This window comes from Stenella coeruleoalba (genome assembly GCF_951394435.1).
Source record: "Stenella coeruleoalba genome assembly, chromosome: 3".
Classification (NCBI taxonomy): Eukaryota; Metazoa; Chordata; class Mammalia; order Artiodactyla; family Delphinidae; genus Stenella; species Stenella coeruleoalba.
The window spans coordinates 22538242-22556625 of record NC_137148.1 but is presented as its reverse complement, the minus strand read 5'-3'; the positions used below and the strand labels follow the sequence as shown (position 1 = coordinate 22556625).

The following is an 18384-nucleotide window of genomic DNA, read 5'->3' as shown; positions in this document are numbered from 1 at the left end:
TTATTTTGGAAATCAAGATACCTGAAATTCAGATTTAAGTTACAGTTCTATTATGTATTAGCTATAAACTCTTTAGAAAGTTATGGTGTCTTACTGAGATTCAAAATCCTATAACCAGCATTTGACATAACTTTTCTCATTGGGCTTTGGTAATTATGAAAAGGCATGATACATATTAAAGTGCTTAATGGAGTATCTGGCTCATAGTAAACTAATTTCAAGTGAGGAGTAGATAGATATCAATACTGTTATCCTATCAGTGCTGTTATCCTATAAAAAAAAATTTTTTTTCCTTACCTTTTTCAAAAGCTGAGGAAACATCCTTTCAGTCTTTAGGGTCCTTGAGAACTGGTGACCCTTCCCCTCCCCAGTCTCTGCCTGGCCGGGTGCTGGGATGGCTTGGGGGGGCGGAGCAGGGTGGGTCACTGGTGCTTCTGCTTGGAGGATGAGATCAGGCAAGGGGGCAGGTCAGCGGGCACCTTGTGGCCCTTGAGCTTGACTTTGGCGAGGTGTTTGCCCAGGACAAATACCTCATCTCCCAGCAGCCCGTCCTGGTCTACATCGGCCAGCTTCCAGACCTCCCCCACACCGTACGGCGCAGCACGGACTTCACCATCTCCTGCTTGGCACTGGCACGCATGACCTGACAGCTGAAATGTGACAGTACGTAGATCTCGTTGCAGGTGGGCTTCTGCTTGTCCACCACCCACTCAACGTCATCAGTGTCCTCACCGGGCCCCTCAGCATAGTCATGCCCCAAGCGCCTATTCTGGAGCCATACAAGGCACGGCCCTTCACAGCCTGGCCCGGCACACCATGCCATCATCCGGGCGGTGTCACTGACCAGCATATCGTCCACCATGTACAGCAGTTTGGGCTTCAAGGCCTGGAACTTCAACACAATGCATCTCTTGTCCTATGGGCCTTGATGACCTCTGAGAACTCTTTGGAGATACCCACTTCAGAAGCGTCAAAGGGCAGGATGATGCGGTCCACACGCTTGGTGAACCACTCCAGGCCCTCCACAAGGTCATAATCTCTCTTGAGGTGCTTTCTTTCCAGACAGAATCCCGGGAGGGCCGAGGGTGTGTATGCTGTCCAACACTGGGCTAGGCAGCTGGGCACGCATGAACCTGTTGGGGAATCTGTACCGAAGATGCTGAGCTTGTGGAAGTGGTGCCACACAGGTCACAACGAGCAGGTGTCGCCGGGCACCACATCCTCGGCGAGGCTGTGTTTGGTGGCGAAAAAGGAGTCAGTGGTGTGCTCGGCCCTATGCGCATTCCCAGGAAGCCCTTCTTCATCAGACGCCTCCTGAAGGTGGTTTTGCGCATACTGTACAGGCCCGCGAGGAGTAGCTTGGGCTACGGTCAGAGTCAGAGTCCTCCGGCGGCGGGGAGTGGAACTCGTGAGAGCCTTACTGCTCCTCCAGGGCAGCAGCTTCCGGGGGATACAGTGACCGCAGCCCCTCGGCCACCATTTGGAAGCGCTCTGGCTCCTTCTTGTGGCGAGTGTTCTTGCCAAGCCAGCTGAACGTGCTGCCAGAGATGCGGCTGGCTGCGGCTGGTCAGATGACTGGCTGAGAGCCGGAAGCGGGCAGAGCACCAAGGCGGGCCGGCGTGCGCTGCGCGTGCGCACCGCAGGCTCGGTTGTCGGCGCCTCTCTTCCGCGGATAATCTGCTGAGGTTGAGGAGATTTTAAATAGGGGATTGGAGGATTTACCTTAAAAGAACAAGGTAAATGCATCTGTCTGATCTTGTGACATCTACCATTTTGGAGCACACTGTGTGTTGCCAGGGGGAGGTATCTCTACTTTCGCTAACTTAGAGAGATAGCACGAGTTAGGTGTTTTTATTGAGAAGATCAAGACCAAAGAAGACGTGACTAAATGTTCAGAGACTCAATTTATGGGGATGTTATTCAAAATGTAAGAATATAACTAGGTGAAATTAGCCTTAAGAGCCAGTTAGAAAATAAGAAAACACACTTGTATATATGAGATAATTCATAATTTACTGCATTTATTTCTTAATTTATCATACTTTACCCATTGATGTTTAATAGACAAGGTTTGGTAATTTACTATCTCAAAGTATTTCTTTTTAAAAAGGAACTTGTAATAATGTATTAGCCCAGACTCAGACCAAAAATTGCCTTTACTGCCCTATCAGATGGTCTGTGTTGGGACACACATTACATGGAAACTTGAAGATGCTCAATTTTAGTTAATGTTGGACTGTTTCACAGCAAAAGATCAAATAGTTTGTTTCCTTATACTTCCAACTAAATTATTCTGTTCTGAAAGAAACTAATCAAGTAGAATCAACTACTTATGTCTCGCTCTCATTTATGAAATTCTTTTGTTTTCCTATCGTGGAATAGAGTAAAGCTATGAAGTCATAGGTGTTTAATTTTAATATACATTAAAGTTTTATAGCACATGATGGGATTCTTCTTGTGTATTTTTGCATTTCCCAGAAATGACTCAGTGGTATTATTTTTAGTGTGCCCATAAATATCTAATGAACATTCAATGAAACATTAAGAGAAAAAGTATTTCCCACTGCCCCTAATAGCTTTTTATCAAAAAATAATGAAAGGAAAAATTGACGGTCCAATGTGAGTTTGATACAAAATTGGAATGCAAAACATGCTGTCATTCACATGAAAAATAATAATTAATGTGAAATGCCACTACATGACAATTTGCATTAACCCTATTCATAAATAAGACTATTGCTCTGAAAACCCTGAAATGACATTTATGTTTTGTTAAAGGTGAATATATTCTGAATCAACTCTCAGAACATGAAGAATTATCTCTGATCAAAGTTGTGCCATGGAACTTTGTTTAATGATAGAAATGTTCTGCAATTCTGGATTATCTGACATGGTAGTTACTAGCCACAGGTAGCTGTTAAGCACTTGAAATGTGATTAGGATGACTGAGGAATTGCCTTTTACATTTGAATTAATCAAAGTTCAAATTTAAATAGTTATATGTGGCTAGTGGCTATTGTATTAGAACAGTCTTAGATTGATAATGGGAGTTATTTCCACATTGGACAATTATCCACAACAGGGATTAGTAACTGATGGGAGGGAAGCAGGATTTTTTATTTGACACAAGATCAATGATCTGTTCTTCCTCTGAACTTAAGCACCAAAGAGAAAGCTGGCACATATTTTACAAAGATTTCCCACAAGCTTTTCTAAGTATAACTTGTTCATATGATAAGATGAGAAATTTTCTTTTCCAAGAAAGGTACTGAGAATTGAATTGCATTAACATAGCCTAGGAATCTTAACTAAGAACTGAACCCCACCCCTCCTACCATTTTAACTTGTCTTGACTTTGTCCCTAGACATTCTTGCTCATGAATTTAGGGCTAGAAACCAGTAGGTAGATATTGTATTTGATTCAAGGAAATCCTGTAAGCCAATATATGATAACATAATTTGCTTATTTAGGCAAATAGCTCTTCTAAAAGGAAAAATTTTGCTCACCTGGGCAAGCAGTTTGGTTTTCAGACAAGTTTACTTATTAAGGCCATTTCCTGCCTGTGCCTACAATCCTAAACTTTTGTGTGAAAAATGTTTCCAGCCCCAATGAGCTTCTCACAATGAAAGACTTGCTTTAAACCAGTTGGCCCCAGACTCTGATAATTTTGTATGTATCTTCCCCTTCTGAGATGCACTAAGATTCAGTCAAGGCATTGTTCTCCATACCTGCACTGGTCTAAAAATTAGTTTGCTTAATCAATAAGGTTTCTGGTGACCTTTTTTAGGGAGTCAGTATTGCACTGAGACATTGATAGCAGTCCCTAGTTAATAATGGTTAAAATTCACACTTTCTTCTTTCTGGAAAGAAATGGAAGGAAGTTGGTAAAGGCCCAGATCCAAAGTTAGCCATGTTTTGTTTCACTCTCCTTCTCTGTAAAATGAGAATATTAATAGTACTAATGCCACATGGTTGTTAATAAGGTTTGAATTCATTGATCCATAAGATTCAGTTAATTTTCTCCCATTTAAGCCCTGAAGTGACATCGATTATTTTTAATATTTATCCCAGAAAAGAAATATCTCATGAAATGTTAATATTTTCCCAGTAGAGTGAAAAATATCATTAAATGTTTGGATAAAGCAGGATTTATGTATTAATTATATAATAATATTAAACATGATATATGTTAATTATATTTAATTGTATAAAATTACATTAATTATATAATTATATACATTAGCTATATAATTAATATAAAAGTCAAATAGAGCCTTTCTATTCATAAAAATATATATATTATATATATATATATATATAAATATATTGGAGTTTTTTAAGAGTAGAAGGGCTGTATTTAACTTTGAGTTTCAGCCTTATGCGACAGTCCAGATAACCAGAAAACTATGCGTTTCTGATTTTAGACACTGGCCCAGGGCATAGTAATGTTCCCAAAAAAATTCATGGGAAGAAGGGTGGTTGGAATAATGCAGGATTGTACATGGTCCTCCAATGCCATAAACAGCTGCATTCTTTCCTTTCCAGTAAAATTATCACACACATCAGCTTTTACAGTCTTTTATGAGAGAAAAATTGTCACTATACAATACCATATTCAGCTTCATATAAAGGTTATTAGTGAAATGTTGAAGAGAAATGAGGAAAATTGTAGAATTAATATACTAAAGACTGGAACTGACTATACTGACAAATGAGAGCACATTTCAATTAAGATTTGCCAATTATGGGAAATCCAAATTCAGCTTAATCGACACCTATATCAAATCCTTTAGTCCTATAAATTAGCTCCCTGGGACACATAATTCCAGGAAAGTTTAACAGAGGCATCTATAATTGACATGTTAGCACTCTCACAGTATGCCAGAGAGTTCATTTAGGTGTCACCGGTCTATTTCAGCACTACTGGAGATGAACAAATTAACCAGCTGCAGAGCCTATGGAGTTTCACAAAAAAGTCTATTTTAAGGTTTCATGTACTTGGAGAAGATTTAGGATGAACGTATGGGATTAAGGAGTTATACAGATAATGGTAACAGATTTTATAATGCAAGAAACACCATTGCTTTTTCAACTATTTTTGTCCATCAATACAAGCTCTTTATCACCGTAGAAGCACATAATAGCATTATGAAATCATTGTATGCTTAGTGATTGCCTACATAATAACAAGTGTTAACAGAAGAGTCTAACTCTACTTGACATTGTTAATGCAACAAAATATTTAATTTTTCAGGAACATGTAGACTCTAGCGTGGATGTAAACATAGAAGAACATAATGTAAATTAAGTGTAAGCTATTATGGAAAGGTAAGTGAACCCAGAAAATAAATTAATTTAAAACATATGCATTTATACTTGCTCTTTCATCAATTAACATATGTATGCATTATTATTGTTGTATTCCTAGAATATATTTATCATTGCCTAAAAATTAAACCCTATCTAGCTAATATGAGCATGACAACATAATTCAAACAGTTTACTGTCAGGGAGATGATTGTGCGAAGACATTGCTTTCATTAATTAATCTTTGTACTTGACAAAGTATTTTTCACAAATAAAACTTTAAAATAATTGGATTTATTGTACTTCCAGGAAATATCAATTGCAAAAAATATTGACAATGTTTGAAGAAGAAGCAACAGAAAGCCAAAATAATCCTTGTATGTAGATCAAAATAGTTGAACCATAATCAATAAAGTGCCCAAACCCCCCCATAATCATTCCATGGAATATTGTAACAATTGGCAAATTTTTATATTTAATAACAAATTTACTCTCTGAATATTTTCATATTAATTTAAGGGAATAATTCCTAGAAAATTACAAAATCTATATATTTATAGAATGTTAGAAGTTTTTAAATAAGTAGAAAACAAACACATTTAATCAATACAGATATTTTAACATACTAAATAACAATAAAACATACTTGGGTGCCTTTATAATATATCCATTTGGCTAGGCCAAACTGCCTTTCCCAGAAATCCTTTTCCCACTGATTTCCCATTAAGATGGGTCATAAGAGAGATTCTTGTGCATGATACAGTCGTCTCTCAGTGTCTGTGGGGGACTGATTCCAGGACCCCCAAGGACACCAAAATCCTCAGGTACTCAAATACCCTATATAAAATGGCATAGTGTTTGTCTATAACCATGTATAGTTATAGACAAACACTATGTATATGTATATCCTATCCTATGTATATGAGGATATATCTATGTATATCCTCATATATTTTAAAATATCTCTAGACTACTTATAGTACCTAATACAATGTAAATGCTATGTAAATAGTTGTAAATACAAAGTAAATGCTATGTAAATAATTGTCAGTGCTGTAAATTCAAGTTTTGATGTTTGGAAATTCTGAAATTTTTTTTCCAAAATTTTCAATGTGTTGTTGGTTGACTTCTTGGATGTGGAGCCCTAGAATCCGTGGATATGGAGGGTAGATTGTATTTGAAAGACAGAAGTGAAGCAACAGCCATTTTGTAGATCACACATACTGCTACTTAATTACTTGCTCATCTTATTAGCATGACACAGCTGCTGACCCTTAAAATATTCCACCTTCCCTAGGATCTTCCTTCAGCTTCTCTGACTCTTGGTCCATGTAAGTGTGTTTGGTAAAAGTGTAAAATTTCAAAAGATACAAACGCTGTTTAGGTCTATGGTGAGAGTACATGGATGAAGCATGAATTTCCCTGGGTGGGGATGAGGATTCCACTGGGACAACCTATGAGAGCTGAGATAGTTGGAAATAAATATGCTGCTTTTACATCCTGGGTGTCTATATCCTGACCAAATGCCAGCTGTCACCATCAGTAAACCTTACTTGCTGCACTTCCTGGTAGATGGAATAAACAAATTGATTCTCAGGGAGACAAACAGAAAAGAGTCCATATGAGGTCTTGAGTAGTGACCCAAGGCAAATTTGTCCAAAGCTCACCAGTGTTTTGAGACATTCTACTTATTGGCCTTCAGGGCTAATTCATGTTGTCAGGTTTATTGTGCATATTCTCCTACCTGTTGCCACTTTCTCTTATTAGCAACAATAAAATCTACAAATATAAAAGGGAAACAATAATAGAAAATAAAGATATAGGCCAGGTTTCACTCAGGGACATAAGATGACATAATCTGATCAGATTCCTAAATTATATACTTAATCTTATGAATAAAAATAAACAACAGCACAGGGTTCAAGAAAAACTTTGAGATTATATTCAGCATAGTATTTCACTGTAACAAGCTAGGTGGTCTCTAACAGCTGGAAGTAAAGGGGTCTCACATGTGAGTACTATAATATTATTGAGTCCACCAAGAGGGGGCAGCCAAGGACACACCTCTGTTGTAATCAAAACTGAGTTTATTAACGTGTTGTGCCTAGAGCGAGAATGCAGCGCAAATGAGCCTCAGGAGTGACTCCTATTTCTTCTGAATCTATGGGGAAATGTTTCTTGTGGTTTTACTTCAGCCAGAGGTTCATTATTGTGGCTTACAAATTAACATTTTTGAGGAAGCCTGTCAGTGGTTTCTGATTATAGCAGACTATGGATTTGTTACACACGAATATCCTAGAAAAAATGAAATATAAGAAAACTCAGTGGTTCAAACTTTACATTATTTAAAGGTCAATAAATCTAATGATAACTTTGCTACATTTGCTTTTTAATGGTAGTCTTACACCCAGCAATGGGTTATTTAATTTATGGTTGATTTTTAAGGGAATGATACATATCTTCTAAAATATGTTTACCTAAAGCTTGGCCTAGAGCTGAAGTTTGAGCATCTTTAACTTGTCTTTTAACTTATGGGACATTTGAAGAATGCTTGAAAATTCTCAGTTACTCTTGGGGCACTATGTTGGTTGCTGATGATAAATGGAAATCTATGCACATAAGAGGAAACAACAGCACAGGGTTGGATTCAAATCTAATCTTTGGATATCTGGGCAGACACATATCATGGCTAGTGTAAGATCTGGGTATAATCAATAGAAATGATGTGTGGGGTTAGGAATTGTCCTCATCCCCTTTCTGGCTTACCTCACTTACTGATTATTTCAACAGCAGAGAGGACTAATCTTATTCACTACAATGTGATTCTCTATCTTTTACAAATTATGATGCAATGTCTTATCAATAAATCTTCAGTTCAAGCAACATAGATTTCCAGCACTGCCTTGTATGATTTTCTACTGTATTGTTATCCAACTATCAATAAGTATAAAAAAGCAAAGTATGTGGTCAAATTATGAAAAAATTCACATCAAAATCTCATTTTTACATCAATTGTGAGATAATTATAAAATTACCTAAAGAAAAATATTAAGAAGAATGTGTTTGGAAATAGATTTCTTTTTACAAGCCATCTAAATGCATTGTCCTTTCATCTTCAAAGCATTTGCTATCTCTAAGGGAAAATGATAGTTTCAAAAATAATGTTTGCATTGATTGATTACATAATTTGAGAGACTTTAAAATGTTAGAGATTTTCAGAGAGAAAATTCTTGCAGGCAATTGTTACATGAAATATTCTGATTATTTTGCATTTTAGAAGCCAAGCACAATAATATTAATAGTTTTATGTACAGAGTATTCTTATTGTAGGAATATCCATACCATTTTATTGTCCTTTTAGCAATGTTTTTATTCTTTATAATTTTAGCAAATTTTGTGTATTCATTACTACTTACCTTAAAATACTTTGGTACTTTGGCATCCTTTTATCTGCCTTTTCTGTGTTTCTATGTTATTTCTGTAGTAGTAAATGATTCAGGAATAATAGTCATTGTTTGTGAAAAAATATTAGATAATCTTATTTTTACTGTTGCTATTACTTACTATGTCAAAAACTATTTATTGAACAATAATTACATTAAGCCTTACTTCAAGACAATAAATAAATTGACTGATTAGATTTAACAACTTGAAGTGATACCATGGAGAATGATAGTGATAAAATAAAAATGTTTAAAAAATGAATTAACTCATTTTATTTAAGCTTAATGAATGGCTTTGAATAATGTCAGTCTCTTAATAATATCTAAGGCATGCTAGATTGAAAGGTACTAGTGACTATTATTTTTGTCTCTGCCCATACATATATGACATATATATCATATATGTTATAGATATTATATATATGATATCACATGTATATGATAGCTCTATACATATATCTATATCTCTACATATCTATCATCTATAAATATCTATTTATCATCTATCTATAGAGAGATAGGTGTTTTAAATTGAGCTTTTAAAAAATCTCATCATTGATTATGGGGTTTATTCATTAATTAACTTTTTTCTCCTTCTTAACCAGTTTCCTAGTTAATTGCCAATTTTACCTTCTCCATGACTCCCCATTTTATTTTCTAACATCTATAGCCAAGTTTAACATCTTAATTAAACCTCATCATCTTGAGTTTAGGCTCTTTTTGCAATATAACTGGTCAACTTTCAATATTTTTACCTTTAACCTATTTTTCACAATACCAGCAAAGGTTTATTTTTGCATCATGTGCCAATGATGAAGCTTAAAACTCTCAGCATGCTTACACGGATATATAACATCTTATATGGATATATAATATAATTTTTACTAATATAGCATTTCTGTAAATGCAGTGAATAATTTCAGCAGGCCAAGCTACTTCCGTCCTTAATGTCCTATATAGTTTCATACTTCTGTGTCTTGGCTTTTGCTATTTCATCTGGCTGGAATAGCCTTATCCATTGGTATTCCCTCTTAAAGTCACACAAATCCAAGTTCTAAAAATGTCTGTATATCTTGACAATTCATTATTCTTTCTTCTTCACACTCATTGCACTGTGTTCTGTACTCAGTTATGGCATTCCCTATTGCACTTTTACTTGATTATTTCTTGTTGTCTTCATTTTCTAAGAAATACTTTAGAGTCGGAAATTAAATTTAACACATCTTTATATGTATACACCTAGGCACGTCTCAGAATATAGCAAGTACTCAAATATACGTTTTTTTTATATACAAAACTTTGTCTGACAGTCATTGAAAAAGAATCTGTTCATATACAAACTATTTCATGTAACCAAATATGACGAACTTTCTGGAATGTTGAATGTGTGGTTGATCCTATAAAGTATCAATATATAATTTGAATTATACCTTTTTTTATAAAAGCATCACATCTAACAGCAGAATGGAAAGTGGACTTATGTTCTGATTCCATGTACACTTTACTATAAATTTCTCTCCTATCATTAAACTGTATTAATAAAGTATAAACTGACTGGAGGAAAGGAAAAATTGATTGTTCATGTGCCTATATCTCTTCATTTTCAAGAAGTTAATATTACTATGTTAAATCTACTTTTTACACTTTTCAATATCACTGAAACTGTCTGACCATCAATGACATTTAAAACTGCTATCAGCCCAGCATGTGCCAACTTGGCTGTTATTCTTGGTGGTATGACTGCCCACTGTAAACTCTCAACAATTTAGTCAACAAACTAAGAAACAGTGAAAGCAGGCACATGAGTCCTAGTTGTTGGGTGAAAACGTTCACTTGCAGGAAACATCGATTAAGAACAAGCATCAAGGGCTTCCCTTGTGGCGCAGTGGTTGAGAGTCTGCCTGTCGATGCAGGGGACACGGGTTCGTGCCCTGGTCTGGGAAGAGCCCACATGCCGCGCAGCGGCTGGGCCCGTGAGCCATGGCCGCTGAGCCTCCGCGTCCGGAGCCTGTGCTCCGCAACGGGAGAGGCCACAATAGTGAGAGGCCCGCGTATCGAAAAAAAAAAAACCAAAAAAACAACAAGCATCAAAAATATAAAAATGGATGTCAACAACTTGGGAAAATATTGAAGATTTTTGGACGAAAGCCCTTAAAGAGAAAACACTCAAAAACCTGCTATATTCTCATGACTCTTTACTGGAAAGAGACGATACTGTGTGGGAAAAGTATTTTAAAAAACCTTAACCGTTTTATTTTCTCATTGACCATATATTTAATTTTAAAATGATATATTCTTAGTATCTATGTCTAAATAAATCTAAAATACCTTTTTATTATTAATATTTGTTTAAAAAGGATATTCTATACTGGATAATATGTGGTGATAATATCATAAACTTATTAAGCACTTATCAAGCTATTCATTATGGCTATAGTCCAGACTATAGCTGACATGAGTAAGAGTTACTTAAGCTTAAAGCCACATATTTTAATTACTATATATATATAGTACATATATACATATAAAGCACACTTGCACAAGCTAACAACTAACAAACATATATACACACATATACATAAATGCATAATTTAAATCTTATTTTGGTAAGAATTTGGCAGAGGAAGATTATAGTACTTTTATTTCAATTTTCTACCTATCTATGTCCTTGTTCTTTAATTTTCAAAATTAATATTTACCTTTAAAAATTGCCCTTCAGGCTGAATGTTTATTTTCATAATTGTCTTTTCAAATTCTAATAGCAAAATCAAATATCTTGGGTAGTTTAATTTTCATTTCTCTTAACTTCAGTGATACCCAAAAAGTTTTGTGTATTTATTGTTTTTTTTCCTAAAATCCCTATTGATTCTCATAAGTTTGGGGGAAGATTTTCTTTTTAATCAGAATCTAATTCATAACTTCTTTTTTTCTGTTGACTCAGGGTTAAAAATATACTGCTAAAGTTTAGGCATAAACTATGGGGGCAAATGTCATGACCATTTATTATATATCTTCAGGAATATTGTTTGTTTTTATTATGTTAATTCATTTATTTATTGGCAATTTTTTATTTGAAGAAATATATAATAGAGAATTATATACTTTATAGACGATGAATGAGAATGATTTTTCAAGGGATAAATTTTAATTTTGAACTTGCTCATTGTATTATCTTTAGATACGGCAATATACCATGCACACAGATTTCAGAAAAGACCCTCTGGTCTTTTAACCTCAATTTTTCGATTCATCACTTTAAAATCAGCAGTGGTTTGCTTCTAATTTGTGGCAAAGGTTGCCCATTTGTTCTCCAAACCATTTTTTTTTTCTTTCTGAACAGAGCCAGATTTCCTTTCCTAGGCTCTATGCAGTTAGTGTGGTCATGTGACTCAGTTGTGGCAAGTAAGTCATCAGAAGTTACACAGATGACTTCCAGGCCTGGCCCCAAATATTTCCCATGTGTTATTTCTACCATCTTTATCAGACATGCTGGCTGAATTCAGAGGATTCAAAGTTCTGAAGCAGGGTAGACCAAACCGGGGAGGGGACCTGTATACCTGAAAGACCATTTATAAGACCACATATTCATCAGACAAACCCATTTTGGACTTCCCATGAGTAAGAAAGACACTCCTATTGCATTAAATCACTGGATTTGGTGGTTAATGTATAAAAATAATCACTCCAAGAACAGTTTTTTTGTCTTCTCTCTGACCATCGGAACTGTACTCATTTCTCCTATGATTCATAGTTGAGCTGTATTTCTACTCAGCCACTGACATTCATTGTTCAATTATTTCCTGACCTTCTCCACAATTGATTCCAGCTATGGTTATTCTATATTCTTATATGGCCTTGAGATTCTTCTCCTATATTTTTAAATGTGACATGAACATTATAATTGAAATAATTATAACATTTTTATAATAGACAGAAACCTTATATGCACAATGCAAATGCAATTATAGACACATTGTTTGTTAATTTTATGTGTCAAATTGACTGTGCTGCAAAGTGGCCAGATATTTGTTCAAACATTACTCTAGGTGTTTTTCTGAGGGTGTTTTGGATGCAATTAACATTTAAATTGGTAGAGTGAAGTAGATTGGTCTCTATAATGTAGAGACCATCTGTTGATAACTTAAACTAAAAAAAAAAAAAAATTAAAACAGCTTACCTTCCTCCAAGTAAGGGAGAATTCTTTCTGCCTGATAGCCTTCAAACTGAATGATCAGCTTTTTTCCTGACTTCAGAATTGAACTGAAACATTGGCCCCTCCTATGTCTCGAGCCTGCTGACCTTTGGATTGGAACAACAGCATTGGCTTTTCTAGTTCTCAAGACTTCTGACTTGGACTGAAACTAAACAATTAGCTCTCCTGGATTTTCAGCTTGCTAACTCACTCTACAGATCTCAGCTCTTACCTCTCCATATATATATATATATATATATATATATATATATACACACACACACACACACAAACACATATATATACACGTGTATATATATATAAACATATATAATTATTGTAACATGGTATTTCTTGGAAGAACAACTAGAAAACATAAAATGAAAACAGCAAACAATTTTTTGTAAAGGCAGCTATTTATAGAACTAGACAATGGGATTAATTGAATCCTATCAACAGCATAATGAGGAAGAAAATAAAGTTCTCTTACTACTAAAATATTAAAATCATTGTGAAGATCTAAGATTTTTTAGGCTAGTGAAGAAAATCAGACACTTCACTAATTAGCTTCCATAAACACAGGAAACTATTAGTAGAAAAGAGAAACTTAGAAGAAGAAAACATTTTTTAAAACATCATTAATTGTAATATGCTGCTTAATTTTTTATTTCAAAATGTCATCATTTAATGTGATATTCAACTGAGTATAAGGCAAAAAAAATCTGTTTTATTTTTATTCTGTCATTTGACAAGTATTGACTAAGTGTCTACTAAATGCTGCATACTGAGCTTATAACAATTATAAGACAGAAGACCTGGTTTCAAAGGCACTCAAAATTTGGTGAAGCGAAGTCATATTTAAAAACATAATAGCGGTCTCTTCCCTCCGCCGTCACAGAACTGCCCCGGAGCCCGAGGGAAGGGCGGCCTCACTGAGGCTGCTGGATCTGGAGGGGCCCCGGCACCCGAAGCCGCAACAGTTGTGGGGCCGGCGAGCTGGCTGTGTGGATGAAAGGCTCTTGGTGCTGCAGCCAGGAGTCAGTGCTGTGCCTCTGACGTGGGAGAGCCAACTTCAGGACACTGGTCCACAAGAGACCTCCCAGCTCCATGTAATATCAAACGGCAAAAATCTCCCAGAGATCTCCACCTCAACACCAACACCCAGCTTCACTCAACGACCAGCAAGCTACAGTGCTGGACACTCTATGCCAAACAACTAGCAAGACAGGAACACAACCCCACCTATTAGCAGAGAGGCTGTCTAAAATCATAATAAGTCCACAGATGCCCCAAAACACACCACCAGACGTGGACCTGGCCACCAGAAAGACAAGATCCAGCCTCATCCACCAGAACACAGGCACTAGTTCCCTCCACCAGGAAGTCTACACAACCCACTGAACCAACTTTAGCCACTGGGGACAGACACCAAAAACAATGGGAACTACGAACATGCAGCCTGCAAAAAGGAGATCCCAAACACAGTAAGATAAGCAAAATGAGAAGACAGAAAAACACACAGCAGATGAAGGAGCAAGGTAAAAACCCACCAGACCTAACAAATGAAGAAGAAATAGGCAGTCTACCTGAAAAATAATTCAGAATAATGATAGTAAAGATGATCCAAAATCTTGGAAATAGAATAGAGAAAACACAAGAAACATTTAACAAGGACCTAGAAGAACTAAAGATGAAATAAGCAATGATGAACAACACAATAAATGAAATTAAAAATACTCTAGATGGGATCAATAGCAGAGTAACTGAGACAGAAGAAAGGATAAGTGACCTGGAAGATAAAATAGTGGAAATAACTACTGCATAGCAGAATAAAGAAAAAAGAATGAAAAGAACTAAGGACAGTCTCAGAGACCTCTGGGACAACTTTAATGCACCAACATTCGAATTATAGGGGTCGCAGAAGAAGAAGAGAAAAAGAAAGGGACTGAGAAAATATTTGAAGTGATTATAGTTGAAAACTTCCCTAATATGGGAAAGGAAATAGTTAATCAAGTCCAGGAATCACAGAGAGTCCCATACAGGATAAATCTAAGGAGAAGCATGCCAAGACACATATTAATCAAACTGTCAAAAATTAAATACAAACAAAACATATTAAAAGCAGCAAGGGAAAAACAACAAATAACACACAAGGGAATCCCCATAAGGTTAACAGCTGATCTTTCAGCAGAAGCTCTGCAAGCCAGAAGGGACTGGCAGGACATATTTAAAGTGATGAAGGAGAAAAACCTAAAACCAAGATTACTCTACCCAGCAAGGATCTCATTCAGATTTGATGGAGAAATTAAAACCTTTACAGACAAGCAAAAGCTGAGAGAGTTCAGCACCACCAAACCAGCTTTACAACAAATGCTAAAGGATCTTCTCTAGGCAAGAAACACAAGAGAAGGAAAAGACCTATAATAACAAACCCAAAACAATTAAGAAAATGGGAATAGGAACATACATATCGATCAAATCAATCAATGTGATATACCATATTAACAAACTGAAGGAGAAAAACCATATGGTCATCTCAATAGATGCAGAGAAATCATTCGACAAAATTCAACACCCATTTATGATAAAAACTCTCCAGAAAGTGGGCATAGAGGGAACTTTCCTCAACATAATAAAGGCCATATATGACAAACCCACAGCCAACATCGTCCTCAATGGTGAAAAACTGAAACCATTTCCACTAAGATCAGGAAAAAGACAAGGTTGCCCACTCTTATCACTCTTATTCAACATAGTTTTGGAAGTTTTAGCCACAGCAATCAGAGAAGAAAAGGAAATAAAAGGAATCCAAATCGGAAAAGAAGAAGTAAAGCTGTCACTGTTTGCAGATGACATGATACTATACATAGAGAATCCTAAAGATGCTACCAGAAAACTACTAGAGCTAATCAATGAATTTGGTAAAGTAGCAGGATACAAAATTAATGCATAGATATCTCTGGCATTCCTATACACTAATAATGAAAAATCTGAAATTTGAATCAAGAAAACACTCTCATTTACCATTCCAACAAAAAGAATAAAATATCTAGAAATAAACCTACCTAAGGAGACAAAAGACCTGTATGCAGAACATTATAAGACACTGATAAAAGAAAGTAAAGATGATACAAACAGATGGAGAGATATACCAAGTTCTTGGATTGGAAGAATCAACATTGTGAAAATGACTATACTACCCAAAGCAATCTACAGATTCAATGCAATCCCTATCAATCTACCACTGGCATTTTTCACACTACTAGAACAAAAAATTTCACAATTTGTATGGAAACACAAAAGACCCCGAATAGCCAAAGCAATCTTGAGAACAAAAAACAGAGCTGGAGGAATCAGGCTCCCTGACTTCAGACTATACTACAAAGCTACAGTAATCAAGACAGTATGGTACTGGCACAAAAACAGAAAGATAGATCAATGGAACAGGATAGAAAGCCCAGAGATAAACCCACGCACATATGGTCACCTTATCTTTGATAAGGGAAGCAGGAATGTACAGTGTACAAAGGACAGCCTCTTCCATAACTGGTGCTGGGAAAACTGGACAGGTACATGTAAAAGTATGAGATTAGATCACTCCCTAACACCATACACAAAAATAAGCTCAAAATGGATTAAAGACCTAAATGTAAGGCCAGAAACTATCATGCTCTTAGAGGAAAACATAGGTAGAACACTCTATGACAAAAATCACAGCAAGATCCTTTTTGATCCACCTCCTAGAGAAATGGAAATAAAAACAAAAATAAACAAATAGGACCTAATGAAACTTCAAAGCTTTTGCACAGCAAAGGAAACCATAAACAAGACCAAAAGACAATCCTCAAAATGGGAGAAAATATTTTCAAATGAAGCAACTGACAAAGGATTAATCTCCAAAATTTACAAGCAGCTCATGCAGTTCAATAACAAAAAAAAACAAACAACACAATCCAAAAATGGGCAGAAGACCTAAATAGACATTTCTCCAAAGAAGATATACAGACTGCCAACAAACACATGAAAGAATGCTCAACATCATTAATCATTAGAGAAATGCAAATCAAAACTACAATGAGATATCATCTCACACCAGTCAGAATGGCCATCATCAAAAAATCTAGAAACAATAAATGCTGGAGACGGTGTGGAGAAAAGAGAACACTCTTGCACTGCTGGTGGGGATGTGAATTGGTACAGCCACTATGGAGAACAGTATGGAGGTTCCTTAAAAAACTACAAATAGGGGCTTCCCTGGTGGCGCAGTGGTTGAGAGTCTGCCTGCTAATGCAGGGGACACGGGTTCGAGCCCTGGTCTGGGAGGATCCCATATGCCGTGGAGCAACTGGGCCCGTGAGCCACAACTACTGAGCCTGCGTGTCTGGAGCCTGTGCTCCGCAGCAGGAGGGGCCGCTGTAGTGAGGGGCCTGCGCACCGCGATGAAGGGTGGCCCCCGCCTGCCACAGCTGGAGAAAGCCTTCGCACAGAAACGAAGATCCAACACAGCAAAAATTAATTAATTAATTAATAAACTCCTACCCCCAACATCTAAAAAAAAAATATTTAAAAAAAAAAAAACTACAAATAGAACTACCATATGACCCAGCAATCCCACTACTGGGCATATACCCTGAGAAAACCATAATTCAAAAAGAGTCATGTACCACAATGTTCATTGCAGCTCTATTTACAATAGCCCAGAGATGGAAACAACCTAAGTGTCCATCATTGAATGAATGGATAAAGAAGATGTGGCACATATATACAATGGAATATTACTCAGCCATAAAAAGAAACGAAATTGAGTTATTTGTAATGAGGTAGATGGACCTAGAGTTTGTCATACAGAGTGAAGTAAGTCAGAAAGAGAAAGACAAATACCGTATGCTAACACATATGTATGGAATTTAAGGAAAAAAATGTCATGAAGAACCTAAGGGTAAGACAGGAATAAAGACACAGACCTACCAGAGAATGAACTTGAGGACATGGGGAGGGGGAAGGGTAAGCTGTGACAAAGTGAGAGAGTGGCATGGACATATATACACTACTGAACATAAAATAGATAGCTAGTGGGAAGCAGCCACATAGCACAGGGAGATCAGCTCGGTGCATTGCAACCACCTAGAGGGGTGGGATAGGGAGGGTGGGAGGGAGGGAGACGCAAGACGGAAGAGATATGGTAACATAGGTATATGTATAACTGATTCACTTTGTTATAAAGCAGAAACTAACACACCATTGTAAAGCAATTATACTCCAATAAAGATGTAAAAAATAAATAAATAAAACATAATAGCAAAGGTAAAGGGTTACAAAATGTGTAATTCCTAAACATCATAGTGACATAAAAATAGAGAGGTAAACTCAACTAGTCTTGGGAAAGAGATTAAGAGAGGTTAAGGAAGGCTCTCTCAGAGGCAGTTACTTGAGTGGAGTCT

The 18384-nt window shown here is 36.3% G+C and overlaps 1 protein-coding gene across 1 annotated transcript in view; it reads right to left on the bottom strand.

The window, feature by feature from the left end:
• The window catches only part of LOC307184393 (uncharacterized protein), a 43328-nt gene extending 41567 nt beyond the window's left edge, over window positions 1-1761 (bottom strand). The window contains exon 1 of the mRNA XM_079917899.1: window positions 298-1761. Coding sequence (XP_079774025.1) covers window positions 1189-1746 — 558 coding nt within the window. The 5' untranslated portion in view covers window positions 1747-1761 and the 3' untranslated portion in view covers window positions 298-1188. The remainder of the gene's footprint in view (window positions 1-297) is intronic.
• Window positions 1762-18384: the final 16623 nt, after the last annotated feature.